Source organism: Moschus berezovskii, chromosome 1 (genome assembly GCF_049115385.1).
Source record: "Moschus berezovskii isolate FMDL1 chromosome 1, NW_MosBer_1.0, whole genome shotgun sequence".
In the NCBI taxonomy this organism is placed as follows: domain Eukaryota; kingdom Metazoa; phylum Chordata; class Mammalia; order Artiodactyla; family Moschidae; genus Moschus; species Moschus berezovskii.
Genome location: NC_142460.1, coordinates 133,115,725 through 133,134,105, shown reverse-complemented (window position 1 = coordinate 133,134,105; position 18,381 = coordinate 133,115,725). Strand labels below are relative to the sequence as shown.

The following is an 18,381-nucleotide window of genomic DNA, read 5'->3' as shown; positions in this document are numbered from 1 at the left end:
TGCATTAATATACTATTTTTGTTTTTCTCTGACTTACTTCATTCTTTATAACATGCTCTAGGTTCATCCACCTCATTTGAACTGACTCAAATTCATTCCTTTTTATGGCTTGGTAATATTTTATACAACACATATTGCATATATTGTATATTGTGGACAATTTGTACCACAACTTCTTTATCCGTTCATCTCTCAGTGGACATCTAGTTTGCTTCCAAGTTTTGGTTATTGTAAACAGTGCTGCAATGAGCATTAGGGTACATGTGTCTTTTTCAATTATCGTTTTCTCAGGCATATGCCCAGTAGTGGAATTGCCAGGTTATATGATAGCTTTGTTCCTAGTTTTTAAAGGAATCTCCATACCGTTCTCCATAGTGACTGTATCAGTTTGTATTCCCACCAACAGTACAAGAGGGTTCCCTTTTCTCCATATCCTCCTTAGCATTTATTGTTTGTAGATTTTTTGATGATGGCCATTCTGACTGGTGTGTGGTGATACCTCACTTTGGTTTTGATTTGCATTTCTCTAATAAGTAGTGATGTTGAGCATCTTTTCATGTGTTTCTTGGCCACCTGTATATCTTCTTTGCAGCAATGTCTGTTTAGGTCCTCTGCCCATTTTTTGATTGGCTTGTTTTCTGATATTGAGTTGCATGAGCTGCTTGTATATTTTGGAGACTACTCCTTTGTCAGTTGCTTCATTTGAAATTATTTTCTTCCATTCTGAGGGTTGTCTTTTTACCTTGTTTACAGTTTCTTTTGATGTGTATGAGTTGGCTTTTAATCAAGTATTAATTCCTTAAAATACATCCAGAACAGTTGACTATTAAGTATACATTACAGAATCTTAGAGCTAGGTATTTATTATACTCAATTAACTTCACCTAAATAAACAGATTATCAAACAAAAAAGAAATTATAATTGATTTTTATTTCATCTCTTGTTAGATTTTATATTAGAAAGCTCTTTGAGAAGCTAACTAAGGCCAAATGTTTCTAGAGTTGTATTGTAGCCACTAAGAAATAGCACTAAAAAAGTTAAAAATCTTGGTCAAAGTAATTGCGTGTGTTCACTTATATATTCCTTGATTCAGTGAACTTGAAAACTCAGATTGATGATCCTTGTATTCTGTTTTATAAATCTAGAGTATAGAAGAAAGCTTCCTGAGCTTGAGGTCAGGAACACAACATTCAGATCCTAGAATTATTATTCACTAACTAGATGACGTAGGCCTGCCAATTGATCTTTATGAGTCTCAAGTCAGCCAAGAAATTGGGGATAACAGCACTTGCCTAACTTGCTGAAGGGGTATTATAAAAATAATATAATGAGAGATAATATATCTAAAAATGTTTTATAAACCCTGAAATAATTTTTGAAATGAAACAGTTACCATAAAAATGTTTTTTCCAAGTTGTTCCCAGTGGATTTAACAGAAAATAAGTGAACAAAAATACAAACAAACAAATACAAAGATTCCTTTCCACTGTGGGTAAGTTACTCTCAGAGCTTGGTCCATGGATATTCATAACTGTGTAGGCTTTATTCTACTTTACAGCAACATCTGCTGGTGAAGTCAGGAAGGTGCAAACTCTGACATGCATCAGATCCAAGACCTGGTTAACAATTCAGAAAACATTCTTTTCTGATTAAAGATGTTTCTCTATTTCTTGATCTACATTTGTACTGACTTTTATAACATAAAATTTAATATTTTCTTATATGTATTAATGTTCAGGTTGAATACTCTTAATGAGAATTACTTTAGTAGCCTATTTTCTACAATATTTGATTAATACAGTTTTTTCCTCAACAAGCTGTAATGCAGTGAACTTAAAACCTTTTCCTTGAAAAATAACTGTATCATGAATTTTTAATGGCTAAGCATCTCCCCAGAGATTACAGAACTCCACAGATTATTATGATTTTGCCTTTAATTTTTTAATATGGGCCTGGTATATGACAGACAGTGATGACAATAACAATGATGATGATTATGATGATGGCGATAAAAAGAAGAATCATGGTAACTGCTGATGAACTGTGTGCCAGGCACTGGGCAAAGTATAATGGCTTTATCTATTTAAGACTCATACCCACCCTATCTGGTATATATTATTACTGCCACAGTAAATGGGAGGTCAATTTTCTATCTCCATTTTTCTGAGACAGCTTACCAATCAGTGGTTTGAATTTGGTCTCACATCGAGAGAGAAATAGGTGAATTTATCATAATTAACTAGACAGTCATTTCCAAGCTATTGCCAAGAAGTCAGAAAGGAATTTGGACTCTTGCTGAGACAAGAGTATATTTCTTTCCAAAGACTTTCTACTTAAGTTTCAAATCATTTGAGGTCATCTTATGATTAGCACCAGAGGACTATATAAAACACATATTGACAGAGAGGCATATTTCCTTATTTTGACCTCTGATTCAGAAATGCAGAGGAAAGGACGTCACTGCCTGCCTTTAGTTTTGATAGTAGTGGTATGCATTGCCTTACAGAGTTCCAAATCAAAATTTGGGAAGGGTTTCCCTCTAGGCTCTCAAATAATCTGTTGCAGTTGAGATACCCTTATTTCAAGGATCACCAATCATATTGTCAGCTTCCTAGGTGAAAGATATGCTAATTCATGCTGCACTAAGCATTCATTGTGCTTTTATATTCCAACACTGGACAGGTTTAACAAAGCATCTTCACATGGCAAAGAACAAGTTTTAAGAATTATTCATGACTGCTGAAAAACAAATCTTCCAATCTGAAAAGGATCTAATGTTATAAAATATTAAATTACCTTATATGATTTAAGCAGAAAACATGTTTTTAATAATCACCCAAGGGATATCCTTATCTTATTATTAATTCAATGGGGGAAGCATTCAACATTTCCCCATTAAGTATGATTTCAGTTGTAGGTTTTTGTAGATATCTTTTATTAGAGTAAGGATATTTCCTTCTATTGCTAATTTGCTGAGAGGTATTTTTTTTTTTTTATCATGAACAGACTTGGAATTTTACAAAAGGAGAGTGTGTGTATATGTGTGTGTGTTAAGTCACTTCAGTCATGTCCGACTCTTTGCAACCCTATGGACTATAGCCCATCAGGTTCCTCTGACCATGGGATTCTGCAGTTAAGAATACTGGAGTGGGTTGTCATGCTCTCCTCCAGGGGATATTCCAATCCAGGAATAGAACCTGAGTCCCTTATGTCTACTGCATTGGCAGGTGGGTTCTTTACCACTAGCACCACCTGGGAAGCATATATATATATATAGTGAAGTCCGGGAGTTGGTAATGGACAGGGAGGCCTGGCATGCTGCAATTCATGGGGTTGCAAAGAGTCAGACACGACTGAGCAACTGAACTGAAGTGAACCGGGTACAGAGCAAGAACTCAACGAATGTTAAGAATTATTTTCTTGATGCATTGCTAGGACTATTTTCCTAAAATTTTTATTTATGATATGTGCATCTATGTTCGTAATTAAGATGAATCTATATTTTTCTTTCCTATATTGTCTTTTGGTATTGATATCACTCCTTAACCTGCCTTATTTCCTTGTGGCTTAGCTGGTAAAGAATCTGCCTGCAATACTTGGGTATGATTTCTTGGTTGGGAAGATCACCTGGAGAAGGGAAAGAATGCCCACTCAAGTATCCTGGCCTGGAGAATTCCACAGACTGTACATCCATGGGGTTGAAAAAAGTCGGACCCTACTGAGCGACTTTCACTTTCATGCTTGCCTTATAGAATTAGTTGGAGAATGTACTTCTTTTTCAATTATATGAAAAAGTTTAGATAAGACTGTAATCACTCCTTTCAAATTCGTTGTAATTTGCATATAGTACTAAATGTGATAGCCTTTTTTTTTTTTTTGGTGAGCTGATTTAAAAATACTGATAGAATTATTTGATACAGGGACATTCAGGTTTTCTATCTCCTTAGCTCTCAAGCACAAATAAAGACTACATCTGCTCATGCTTTTAACTCTCTCTCCAAGAAGGACTTTCACAATTTCCTTTTCACTGGGAGAATTCAAAGAACACAAAACAGACAGACAGATCTAAGGAATTTAAATAAATGAATTTGTAGTTATATTTAATGTAAAACCATTAACAATGGGAAGTAGCAAAAAACTGGCTTGGAATTAGCCTTCAGGATAAATATTTAAGCCCATCTGACAGTCTCTTATGATTGATTTGGGCTTCCCTTGTGGCTCAGATGGTAGAGAATCACCTGCAAAGCAGGAGACCCTAGTTTGATCCCTGGGTTGAAAAGATGCCCTGGAGAAGGGAATGCCTACTGACTCTAGTATTCTTGCTTGGAGAATTCCATGGACAGAGGAGCCTGGTGGGCTACAGTCTATTGGGTCACAAAGAGTTCGACACAACTAGGCAACTAAGAGTCATGTCCAACTCTTTGAGACCTCATGGACCTCCAGGCTCCTCTGTCCATGGAATTCTCCAGGTAAGAATACTGGCCACGTCAGATGTACCTTTTCAGTAGTGTTTTAAAAAGAAGGTAGAATGGTTCTGTTCATAAAATTCACAGACAGCAAGAACTTTGGAAGAATTTCAGATATATTGAAATGGAAGGATCATTATCAGTTAGATCTTGGCATGCCAAAGCAATGAACTGAATCTCTTAAGAAGTATAAAGGAATAAAAGTAAACATTTATATAAGGCTTGCTGCTGCTGCTGCTAAGTCACTTCACTTGTGTTTGATGCTTTGTGATCCTATGGACTGTAGCCCACCAGGCTCCTCTGTCATGGGATTCTCTAGGCAAGAATATTGGAGTGGGTTGCCATGCCCTTCTCCAGGGATCCTCCCGATCCAGGGACATAAGGCTTGCCCAGTATTAATTTACAACACTGTTAGCAACAGGTATGGCCTTGGGGGTCATCTACTCCCCATCCATGTGGTTCTGCTGCAGTTTACTACGAACTCCTGCTCTGAGGGTGGCTCATGACCCAAGTCTGGCCAGTTGAAGTATGGTATCCCCCTGCAACATGATGGATTGGTTCAGAAATGGGCATGTGGCCCATGTCAGGTCAAACAGAGATGCGGAATTTATTTTTCTTAACTGGTATTCATGATAATGTGAGTGGAAGATAGAGAGGCCCATTACATGAAACATAAAAGGGAAACCAATCCACAGGAATCAGAACTGAGTAATGACATTTTGGGATCACCTTTGAGTCCTGAATCAAGCCATATGGGAAGTCTGATATACTAATACATTTTGTTTAGTCATATGTGCCAATAAGGGATTCCTCCTTCTCCTTCTCTTCCTCTTTTTCATCATAAAACTATTTATACCTGGGCTTCTGTTACTTTAAATATAACTAATTGGTAAATAGGATAATAATAGGACTTTGGTTAAGGAATTCTTGTGGGGATTAAATGACTTAATTGGAATAAAATGCTTAGTTCAGCATTTGGCATAAAGGGAGCATGAAATAAATTCTAGCCACTGTAGTTATTACTGTTATTACAATTATTATTGTTATCACTGAATGGATGATAATTGGTAGGAATTCAGGCACTTCCCGGGTAACTGAATTTTGTAATTCCAGTCTTATGAAAACTCAGATCAAATCAAACAACTAACACTTTAGCATTTTCTGCATAAATATAAAAATGGAAGAATAAGGATTAGGATAATATAAATCAAGGAGGAAGATCTAAAGGGAAGAAAACTAAGAAATGCCAATGTTTAGCAGGGTATACATACACAGATTTGCAAAGCAGGAAACTTACTACTCAGAGACACCAAGATCCCTTCTGTTTTGCAACTCAAAGTCTGATAGGCTTGTGTGAGTGACTGCAGTATCTTACAGATACATCAGTCCTAAAAAAACTAACCCTGAAATATTTAGTCCCAACCTTTCATAGGTTAAATTATCATTTATTTTATGACGGTTTGCATAGTGCCTGATCAAATCAACTAAATCATTTGTTTATTTCAAATACTTGCAGTGAACTCAGAAAGTGTATTTTGTGTTTCAAAAGATTTCTTTGTCATTGAAAGTGCATTTCAAAAAAATTAAAAAAACAAATACATGAGCTAAGTTCTTGGCTGCTACATAGAGACAATTTAATGTTTTCCCCTCATAAATCAGTTACTTGCAAGTCTAACTACCATGATTTAAAATGTGTGGCATGTATAAGTGTTTGTAATTCCTATAAAATCTGTACCAAATATGTAGCCAAGGTGATGAAAAAAGCATAATTGCCGTCCTGGACTTCTAGCAAATTTAAGATCATGTATAAAGAGAAATTAGCAATTCAATCTTGTAGCTGAAGAAAATGAGAAGTGAATAATATGTACTAGTAATATCAATAAGTCTTCAGAAGGGAGTACAGGTAGAGTGATAAACTTCCACTGTCATAGCTGGGGTTTAGGCAGACGCATCTGGCAGACCACTAGGCTGGCTGGTCAGATGTCTGGGGCTAGGGGTGGATACTAAAAATTCTTCTTGGGAATGTCTGGTACATTAGTCCGTGGTGGGCCATAGGTATTTTGAGAACTGGAGTATTAATGTGTTACTAGCCTGACTCTTGGGTGAAGAGTTGAGCCCAGGAGAGAGAGAAAGAATTTTAGATAAAATGGAACAACACATTTTACTTAAAACTCAGTATCCTACTTTGATGCTGGAAGCCAAGCAACCTTTCTGTGGCTCTCTACCAAAACGTAACACCAAGGAGATAGACAGGTGTTCTTCCCCATCCCACATTCTGCCCCATGCTACCGCAGTGGACTGAGGACTAGTGGCTTCTGAAATTTCAGGGGTAGTAGCAGTACAAAGAGACAGAGGTTGCCATCCCAGGCAGTGCAGTATGGGGTCAAGTCCATTCCTGGGATCTTCATGGTAGCAGCCACAGAGTTTGCTAGGCTTAGGGTGGTGCACATGGACATCACCACACTCTGCTGTACCAAGAAGAGAATACTGGGGACTTTCAGAAATACTTGGTGTGGGAGCACTTTCCAAAAAGTTGATGCTCCACTTGAGCATGTGGGGCATGTGGCAGTCAAAGCTGGGCCAAGATACTCAAGGACTTCAGACATTTGAGGCTGGGGATATCTGAGTACATATCAAATAATACCATATATTGTTCTTTGATCCCAAACCACACAAAAGAAAGAAGTTTCTGAGAGATCTAAAACCAAAGGAAAAACCACAAGAGAAGAGAATATTCTGACTGAACTAACTTGATCTCTTTCATTCAAATATGAAAGCATTAACAGAGATGTCCTGATCTGATGCTCCATGATATTATTTAATTCAGTTCCAAATCACGTTCACATTTAAGAAGTCTTTACACATTCTCTGGTGTATTTTATTTGGCATTTCATAATTTTGGAAAACTTCAGATGATGAGCTTTTCCATCTGCCACTGAGAGCAGTGGAACACAGTCCACTCAGTACAGACAGGTTCAGCACAGTTGGTAGCTGGACAAGATGACCAGAGGCACAGAAAACACAATCCCCAAATGAGACCCATAAAGTTGGAAAGTAGCACAAAGAAGGGCCTCCCCGGTGGCTCAGCTGGTAAAGAATCTGCCTGCAAAGTAGGAGACCCAGGTTCAGTTCCTAGGTCAGGAAGATTCCCTGGAGAATGGAATGGCATACAACTCATCTAAGGAGTTTAAAGAATTCACCTGCCTGGTGAAGAGACCCAGACTCACCCAATTCAAGTAACCTTACCTCCAGACACCTAGCAGTAAAGCAGAGAATGCAATGTACCTCTCAATACTTAAGTCTCACTTCCCACAAACCATAGCTGCTTTATGAAAATACTTTAAAATGACTCCTAAAACACATCCCCAGGCTCAGCCTTTACACCATACCTTGGAGTATGCTGTTTACTATAACCTCTGTGTGATCAGCCAGGAGGTCTGCCTTGGTAATTGCAGCCAGGGACAGGTAGTTGGACATGTTCCTGCACAGTTCCTTGTTGCCTCTGTGGAGGAATTTCACTGCAATGGGGATGGCTAATGCCATCACAGGGGGGCGGTTGTAATTCTGAGGAAATACAAGAAATCAACAAATAATAAGTGGCTCATTCTTCATTCATTTATTCAAAAAATATTTATTGAACTAAGCTCCCAGAGAACAGCTGTGAAAATACAGGGCCCACTCTATTTTCCACGTATTTGGGAATTCATGCAACTCTTGTTCTAGTTAGAGAGACATAGAGGCAAATAGGCACTTAATAGCGTAGGCTGATGAAGGTCATGATAAGGAAACTAGATAAGGAAGATAAGGAAGCAAAGAAGCAGCTTAGTCCAGTCTCAAGAGATTGTCAAGGAAGACTTCCTGGAGGGGGTGATATCTTCACTGAGACAGGCTGGATGAGTAACAGATGGCTGGGAAATAGTAAGACAAAAGAGTAGAAAAAAGTAGACAAAAGAAAAGAGTAAACAAAAGGAAGAGTGTGTGAGAAGACAGAGAGATGGGAGAACTTGTGCATCTGGGGAACGGTAAATAGTTCAGAATGGATGATATGGGGTACAGCTGGGAAAATTGGGATACAGGATGAAAGAGGGGATTGGAAAGGTAAACAGGGGTATGATTATGAAAGGTCTGGCACCATGCTAAGGAGTTTGGAATTGATCCTTAGGATAATCAGAAATCACTGATGAGAGGAATAACTCAGATTTATACTTGAGAAAAATCCAAGGAATGTTGAATAAGTTGCTACCTGACTGCATCTTAAAAACTAAAGTTTCAGCTGCTGCTGCTGCTAAGTCGCTTCAGTTGTGTCCAACTCTGTGCGACCCCATAGATGGAAGCCCACCAGGCTCCCCCGTCCCTGGGATTCTCCAGGCAAGAACACTGGAGTGGGTTGCCATTTCCTTCTCCAATGCATGAAAGTGAAAAGTGAAAGTGAAGGCGCTCAGTCGTATCCGACTCTTCGCGACCCCATGGACTGCAGCCTACCAGGCTCCTCCGTCCATGGGATTTTCCAGGCAAGAGTACTGGAGTCGGGTGCCATTGCCTTCTCCAAAGTTTCAGCTAATGAAATTAAAAAGAAAAAAGATAAATGAATGTAAGACTAAACTAAACGTAAGACTAAAAAATAAAGGTATTCTGCATCCTGAAATAATTCTCTTTTTGATGTACTTTGTGATAGAATATCGATATTCTTATATATAAAATAGTGCTATCAGCACTCAATCACCTAATCAGGGAATAATATTTGGAAATACAAATTGTTTTCTTGGAAATGAATGGTATGCCTTCCTTACCATTAATTATTCTGACAATCAACCCCACTCCTTAGGCTAAGTACAAAGCAAAAGTGGCACACGTGCACAATGTGTTCGACTTTACATTATATTAGAAACAAAAAAGTAGTTTTTCTCTAACTGTTCATGTGGAAAGTGCTTCTATCTTTCCACCCATAGATTATCCCCTTCTAATACCTCCTACAATTCTAGGTTTATGATAGGTGTTCAATCAACATTTGTGAAGTTGAATAACTAATGAAGAAAATGCAAAACTATAGTGATAGTTATGATGGGGAACACAATGTGGTGGGAAGAAGGAAGGGTGAAGGGGTGGGAAAGGGCCTGCTGGCTCCCATCCTCTTGTCTGATGGCCTCCCAGTGACGTCCATTTTCAGGGCTAGCTGATTGGGCAGGTGAGCTGTTACATACTCCTGAGCAGACAGGACTTCCTCAGACACCTCCCAGGTACTTCTCTAATGAAGGCATTTACACCCTTAGTTTCACGGGTGGTCAAATGACTCAGGCACTGACCAACCAGAGAATCATATTTCCAAGTGGTAAGTTCAGGGATGGACAAGTTACCAAATTATAATGGAGGAGCTATTCAAGGACTCTGTGAAAGAGATTCTTTCTCTCTTCTGCTGTATTCGAAGTGCTGGGAATGGATCAAGAGTAGCTATCATTTTGTGACCTCAGTAGGAGAGAAATCTGTATGGGATATAAGGCAACACAGATCTGAGACAAGAGAAATCTGGTGACATCATTTGAGCCCAAGTGCAGGCTGTGCCTGAGGCCAGTTCTATCCCTAAATGTTTCTAAATGAGCTAATTAAGTCTCTTGTGCATAAGTTTTTTTTGTTGTTGTTCCCAGTTCCTAGAAACACAAATATAATAGACTTGATAAATCCTTAATCCATTCTTGTAGTTCTACCCATTTTTTAGATTCAAGAATCAGTCTGACTCTTGAGCAGAAAAAACAGGTATTCAACAACCTAAGCTGATGTCTCACCGTGAAGTGAGCCATGATGGAATCTCTCACCCAATTCCTTGGTGACAAATCACATGTTTATATAGCAGATCCACTCAGTAGGTCTCTGTCCTATTCTTCTGAGAGCTCGTAACATCATCTAACTATCAGAACCAGGGACTGCAGTCAGACTTCTCTCGGACCAGGCTTTATCAAGAGTGTCTCCCCTCCTGGTAATTTTATTAGGCCTGATTAGACTGGGCCATTCCTGGTGTGATGAGCTATGAGGGATCTCTGGGAGGCTGGCTGCTCCATGCCCTTCAGCATTACAAGTCTGCACGTGTACTTGGCTAGGTCTTACAGAACTGTTTACATCCACTGAGGGAAACTCACACTGAGGGATTTCCAGAAGGCTAGTGCATGATCAGGTATTCCAGTTTACTCTCTCACAGGGAATCTTTCCAGGTCAGGCCCTTTCACATCACCAAAATATCAGGAGCCAGATTACTAACCAGAATGTTCACTAATGGGCAGAAGAGCTGATCAGAACAAAGGAATAACTTAAGGGCCATTTCATCTAGGCCAGGTCCTGCTCTCTGGTGACTGGAACTTTCTTGTTTATCAGATTCAGTTTCTACTAGCCCCACCCCTTTGACAGTGCTAGGTAAATGTGCCAAAATAACAACCCTATACTGAGCATCCTTTTTTTGTTGACACACTTTTCAGACATGTGGTGTTAGGAGAGTCAATTAATTTGTCCATTTCCTCCATTATAATCATATTCTATGCCTGCTCCCTTGTGTGCATGTATGCTCAGTCATGTTTGACTCTTTGCAACCCTGTCACCCGCCAGGCTCCGGCTCCTTTGCCCATGGAATTCTCCAGGCGAGAACACTGGAGTGGGTTGCTATTTCCCCTGCGAGGGGACCTTCCCAACCCAAGGATCAAACCTGAGTCTCCTTCACTGGCGGTGGATTCTTTACCACTGACCTACTCCCCCGAGGATACATTTATTCAATAAGTTAGAACCCTGAGTATGTCCCAAACCCCTCTGTTTCACCTATCAATTTCTTGGGTTGCGCCAATCTCTCCATGGTGTGTAGGCTTTTGCAAGTTGACCTTTGACATATTTTTGTCCCTGTCAAGGCTGTCAAAGCCCTAGTTTTGAGAGTGGAACATAATCACACAATTCTCAAAGTTTTCCAACAAAGAATATCTTGCTCAAAGTTATTTTATCTTCTCTGAGTCTTTAGCCAAGAATACCTTGCAGCTAGAAAAGTATATACCTTCCATGAGAGGAAAATACTCCAAGCATATTTACCTGTAAATTTCTGAGAATCCAGGATGGAGGTATTGGAAGTAGAACTCAAGTGTTTCCTACTAATTGTGAACACAGACAAGCATACTAAAAGATCACTGTAAAATCATATTCATAACTAATAACTAATGCTTTTAAACCTTGGGAATGAGCTAACACTTGCCAGCAACAATGAAAGAAAAGCCTGTCTTAACCATTTTGGTCATATTTTTTTTTTTACAACAATTCTAGATGTCCTAGAGAAAAATAGTGGGCAGCTATTAAAGTCTTTGAAGTGTGGTTCCAAGTGAAAATTGTTAAAAATTTTTTAAATGTATAATGTCATTATTAAAAAACAAAACTCTAACACACTCAATTTTTCTGTTTTCCTCCCCCATATGTCATCTGTCAATCTCTCAAACGACAAGAGAAATGAAACAAGCAAAGAGCAAGGAGTTCATATGTACAGCAAAGAATTGCCACCAATGGCTCTCAATCTCCAAACAGCATCTAGACAGTTCCTAGTGTTTCAAGAGGTCATGGGTACTACTGACAGCCACAGGATATGAGTAAAGGGCTAGGAGGCCAAGATGAGGCTGGGCAAGTGCCACACACCCTCCTTCCAACGCTTGAGCTTTGCTCTCAAGTGAAGCAAAAGGATTTCCTAACGCAGTAGATCTCAGGTCCCTGAAATAACTATCTCCAGGATTATTTGGATTCCAGGAATGCTAATGGTATACATGCAAAGAAAGCCCCCATGATTGCTCATACAATCAAAGTACTTTAACAGCAATTGTTAATGCCAGAGCTTATGCTAGATCTTGCCCTTCCATGCAGATGTGAGTACCAATGGCATCTGTCTCCTCTTACAGACAGTTCAATACTCAGGACTCAGGGAACAATTCAGTGAAGTACAGGGTAGAAATAAAGACTTACTCACGGGGACAGTTATATCCAGCAATAGAAGCAAAACAAGAGGACTTCATTCTACAATTGCCAAGAGTTGTATTTCTTAACTAGATTAGCACCAATTTGAGCTCTTGGTGGAGATTTTCCTTTGGAAAATGCACTTTGGGAAGGTTTCCCAGTGTTTTAAAATTGAAAAGAATAAAGCTAAGTAAAAGATATATATATATCTGAGGTGATAGCCACTAAAAGTCTCTTTGGCTCTTAGGCCTTGAATTCAACCAAGAACCATAAAATAGTAATCTCAAGAAATATTAAATACCATATGTCAAAATGGCTATTTTATGGTTTTTCATCCCCTATCATGGATTATATAATCAAATTTTGGATTTATATATAATATGCTTGGTTCTGAGCAGTATGGCTATACATAAAATCTAAATTGCATCCACCTAAGTTTTCCTAGTGTATTTTCTGACAAGCAGTAAGGAAGTGGGTCTCAGGAACCTGAGGCCAGGGGTCCCAGTCTCCTCTCGTTTCATGCTGCTGTCTTGTGTGGCATTAAGTGATGAACTGGTACTGAGGCCCACTCCGGGGAGAAGCACAGCTGGTGCAAAAGCAAGACGGCAATCAAGTCTCCTGAGCTACTTATGTGTTCATCTGTCTATTCATTCATTCAATAAGTATTTTGAGCATCTACTATGTGCCATTCCAAGTCCCAGGTGCTGGGCCCACATCAGTGAATACAACTAAGTTTCTATTTTGGGCAGAGGGAGACAGGCAATAAACAGTGGCTAAAAGAAATAATTAAATGACAGAGTCAATGCTATTTTAGCATCACCATTAGCATGCAGCTGATGCTAATGATGACAATACCAACCAAAGCTAATACTCATGGAGCACTTCCTGTGTCTTAAATTTTTTATGTCTATCCATCTAATCCTCACAACAAACTCATGAGGCAGCTACTCATATCATCTGCATTTTATACCTGACGAAATTAGGGCCCCAAGAGATGAAATGCCCAAGATCACCCTGCCAGTAAATACTAGAGCTGGGATTGCCTATTGAATATATTTCTAGATGAACATGAGCAATCCTGCCTCTAGAGCCTAAAAGGAAATGCTCTCAAAACTACCCAAAGCATTTTGCATGGAAGGTCAGGTCAGCCAGGGATAGATTTTGAATCTTCATGCAGCATTAACTGGGAAGGAAGAAATATGAAAATTGAAGTATGGAATCAAGGTGAATGGACAGTGGAGGTCCTTCTATAAAGAAGGAAAAATATGTACTTGCTAATTTTCTAACAGTGAATTTGGTGACTATTTCCTCCCTCCTCACACTTTGGCTCCCTCCCTCATCAAATGACCATCAGCAGTATGAGCAGAGGCGGAAGAAGAGGTAAAAGGCAGAGCTTATTTGGCATCAGTTCTGCTAAGCACTTTGGTTGGTTGGTGAAGAGGCTGTAACTACTGTAACTAGAGTGAGAATAAAACTAGGCATTGGCTATCAATATTATGATGGTTGGCCTGTCAGTTCTCTAGTTCAGTTCAGTTCAGTTGCTCAGTCGTGTCCAACTCTTTGCGACCCCACGGACTGCAGCATGCCAGGCTTCCCTGTCCATCACCAACTCCCAGAGCTTGCTCAAACTCATGTCCATCCAGTCGGTGATGCCATCCAGCCATCTCATCTTCTGTCATCCCCTTCTCCTCCTCCCTTCAATCTTTCCCAGCAACAGGTTCTTTGCAGTGAGTCGGTTCTTTGCACCAGGTGGCCAAAGAATTGGATTTCAGCTTCAGCATCAGTTCTTCCAGTAATCATTCAGGACTAATTACTTTTAGTATTGACAGGTTGGATCTCCTTGTAGTCCAAGGGACTCTCAAGAGTCTTCTCCAACACCACAGTTCAAAAGCATCAATTCTTCAGTGCTCAGCTTTCATTATAGTCCAACTCTCACATCCATACATGACTACTGGAAAAACCATAGCTTTGACAAGACAGACTTTTGTTGGTAAAGTAATGTCTCTGTGTTTTAATATGCTATCTAGATTGGTCATAGCTTTTCTTCCAAGGAGCAAGAGTCTTTTAATTTCATGGCTACAGTTACTGTCTGCAGTGATTTTGGAGCCCAAGAGAAAATATAGTCTGTTTCCATTGTTTCCCCATTTTTTTGCCATGGAGTGATGGGACCGGATGCCATGATCTTAGTTTTTTTTAATGTTGAGCTTTAAGCCAGCTTTTTCACTCTCTTCTTTCACTTTCATCAAAAGGCTCTTTATTCCTCTTCACTTTCTGCCATAAAGGTGGTGTCATCTGTGTATCTGAAGTTATTGATATTTCTCCCAGCAATCTTGATTGCAGCTTTCGCTTCATCCAGCCCGGCATTTTGCATGATGTACTCTTCATATAAGTTAAATAAGCAAGGTGACAATATACAGCCTTGACATACTCCTTTCCTGATTTGGAACCAGTGTGTTTTTCCATGTCCAGTTCTAACTGTTGCTTCTTGACCTGTATACAGATTTCTCAGGAGGCAGATCAGGTGGTCTGGTATTCCCATCTCTTTAAGAATTATCCACAGTTTGTTGTGATCTACACAGTCAAAGGCTTTGGTGTAATCAATAAAGCAGATATTTTTCTGGAACTCTCTTGCTTTTTTGATGATCCAACAGGTGTTGGCAATTTGATCTCTGGTTCCTCTGCCTTTTTAAAGTGCAGCTTGAACATCTGAAATTTCATGGTTCACATACTGTTGAAGCCTGGCTTGGAGAATTTTGAGCATTACTTTGCTAGCGTGTGATATGAGTACAATTGTGCAGTAGTTTGAACGTTCTTTGGCATTACCCTTTTTTGGGATTGGAATGAAAACTGACCTTTTCCAGTTCTATGAAGACCTACAAGACCTTCTAGAACTAACACCCAAAAAAGATGTACTTTTCATCATAGGGGACTGGAATGCAAAAGTAGGAAGTTAAGAGCTACCTGGAGTGACAGGCAAATTTGGCCTTGGAGTACAAAATGAAGCAGGGCAAAGGCTAACAGAGAACTCACGGGTCATAGCAAACAGCCTCTTCCAACAACACAAGAGATAACTCTACACATGGACATTACTAGATGGTTAATACCAAAATCAGAGTGATTATATTCTTTGCAGCCAGAGATGGAAAAGCACTATACATGCAGCAAAAACAATACTGGGAGCTGACTGTGGCTCAGATCATGAACTCCTTATTGCCAAATTCAGACTTAAGTTGAAGAAAGTAGGAAAAACCACTAGACCATTCAGGTATGACCTAAATCAATTCCCTTACGATTATACAGTAGAAGTGACAAATAGATTCAAGGGATTAGATCCGATAGAGTGTCTGAAGAACTATGGACGGAGGTTCATGACACTGTACAGGAGGCAGTGATCAAGACTATCCCCAAGAAAAAGAAATGTAAAAAGGCAAAATGGCTGTCTGAGGAGGCCTTTCAAATATTTGTAAGAAATATTTGTATTTCTTACAAGAGAAAAGAAGAGAATATAAAGCCAAATGAGAAATATCCATCCGAATGCAGAGTTCCAAAGAACAGCAAGGAGAGATAAGAAAGCCTTCCTCAGTGATCAATGTAAAGAAATAGAGGAAAACAATAGAATGGGAAAGACTAGAGATCTCTTCAAGAAATATAGATATACCAAGGGAATATTTCATGCAAAGATGGTCACAGTAAAGGAGAGAAATGGTATGGACCTAATAGAAGTGGAAGATATTAAGAAGAGGTGTATTAAGAATATACTGAAGAACTATACAAAAAGATCTTTATGACCCAGATAACCATGATGGTGTGATCACTCACCTAGAGCCAGACATCCTAGAATGTGAAGTCAAGTAGACTTTAGGAAACATCACTATAAACAATGTTCGTGGAGGTGATAGACTTCCAGTTGAGCTATTGCAAATCCTAAGAGATGATGCTATGAAAAAGCTACATTCATTACGACAGCAAATTTTAAAAACTCAGCAGTGTCCACAAGACTGGAAAAGGTCAGTCTTCAGTTCTCTAGAATTCCATTCTAATCCATCAACTAAGTCAGTAGTTACAACCTCCTTAGGTGAATTTTTATTTTCTTCAATCATCAGATTTGCATTTATCCTAGAATATCATGTGCTTTGTTGGGTGTGTGTGGGGAGTATATTCTCTTTCATGATTTTTCCGGAGACAAAGAAATAAGTACTGGCCAACTCCATATAGAACCCTGGTCAGAGGAAGCTGTGATCTGAAATAGGTACTTCCCAATAGAGGCAGGACTACAAATGGAGGTTGCTTTTATAATAAAAGTTGTTTTTTGTGAGTAGCAAGTATTGTTAAGCTCTTTTTATAGATGGCAGAACAGAGGCTTAGAGAGATAAAATAACTTGTCAATCACTCATTGATATGACATAGAGAACACCTGACCTTAAGGCCTTCAAGTTCCAAACTCTTTTGTTCTTCTACCTCTCAGCATCTCCTAAGGAAGTCAGAATTTCAGACTGGGAGATGATCTGAGAGATCACCTTACAGATGTCTAAGGGCGTGGCATGGGTTGCCAAGAGAGTTATCACCCAAGGCAAAAGAAACCAGAACTCAGAAAACATGCTTCACACATGTATGGATTCTGTATTAAGGAAGGTATAGAAGTTGAATTATAGAAGCTTAAAAATTATTTTAAGGTAAATGAGGTAAGTTCATACAGTTAGGGACCAAGAAAAGAAACAATTCAAAATAATTCTACTAAAAGTAGAATAGGAATGGCCACTTGATGTAGGTTTGAACATAGGTTGAAAAAGAAAATTTAGGGGGGAAAAAGGCAGAAAGTTTGTGTGTGTGAGGGAACATATTCAGCTTGAAATGACAGTGAAATGCCTAGGGGAAAAATGGCAAAGGACATAGGCAGAAGAACTGGTGGGCCCTTCCTTGATTTAAATAGCATGATATTGGGATTGCTTATCATGGGAGGTAAGGTGGGTGGAGAGAATCTGTGCTTGTATAGTTAAAAATGCTAAGTGGTTGACTTTAAAGTTGATCTACTGTTTTATTTTACTAACACACACACACACACACACACACAAGAGAATGAATCATCTGGATTTGCCCATGTTTTCCACAAGAACCTATTTTACAAGTAGGACAAAATCTTCTTTTCAATGTTTATTGCACAACAAAAAGTTCCCCTTGAAGTCTGATGAAAGCCAAATGCCAAGGCTAAGACCACAGCCTTGCCTTTGGTTCATGGTGGGGGGTACGGGGGAGCTGACTTTCTGGGATCACTTCCCCAGGGGTAGCCTCAACAAATTGCTGCACTCTGCTTTGAAAAAAGCAAGTTTGCCTGCAGGGCTTTCCGCCTTCCATTATTACACCTTCTGCTTCTCAGAGCACGCACAATGGACACCCTGTGCCCACATTGGCCCTACAGGATGGAATCATCCACTCTGTGACTCACTTGTCTCTCTGAACCAATATAGCTAACTTTTATTTATTTATTTATTTTTTACTTTTTTTTCAAAAACAATTTTAGGAATCTTTACTTAAAAAAAACCTTATCTTAAAATGGAGTAACTTCGGTTTTACGAGCAGCAAGCAAAGTACAGAAGCAAAAATGCATTACAGGAGCATTAAGTTCTACATTAGGTCACAGCGTCTAATCTGAAATCACACCCATAATATCATTTTTCAGGATATCTGGGAAATAGTTATTTCCCAGGATGTCTGAACCATAGATACTCTATTTTGACTTTTAATTGTAAAAAAAAAATTTTTTTTTTTAATAGCCAAAGCAGATTTCACCATTAATGACATCAGTGTTTTTCTAGGTATGAGAAGATGCGAGAATTGGAACTCATAAAACCTTTCTCTGAAAAGATCTAACTATCCGAAGGCCTGTTCTGCCACTTTTTTTTTTTTTTTTTTTTTACAGAGCACAGAGTGCCTCATTCCTGATTTTCACCCTGA

General features: G+C 39.1%; 1 protein-coding gene across 14 annotated transcripts in view; it reads right to left on the bottom strand.

Annotated features, from left to right (window-relative positions):
* The window catches only part of VEPH1 (ventricular zone expressed PH domain containing 1), a 326,186-nt gene that overhangs the window by 254,064 nt on the left and 53,741 nt on the right, over window positions 1-18,381 (bottom strand). For all 14 annotated transcript variants that reach the window (XM_055410995.2, XM_055410978.2, XM_055411004.2 and 11 more), the window contains one exon: window positions 7,857-8,031. In XM_055410995.2, coding sequence (XP_055266970.2) covers window positions 7,857-8,031 — 175 coding nt within the window. The remainder of the gene's footprint in view (window positions 1-7,856; window positions 8,032-18,381) is intronic.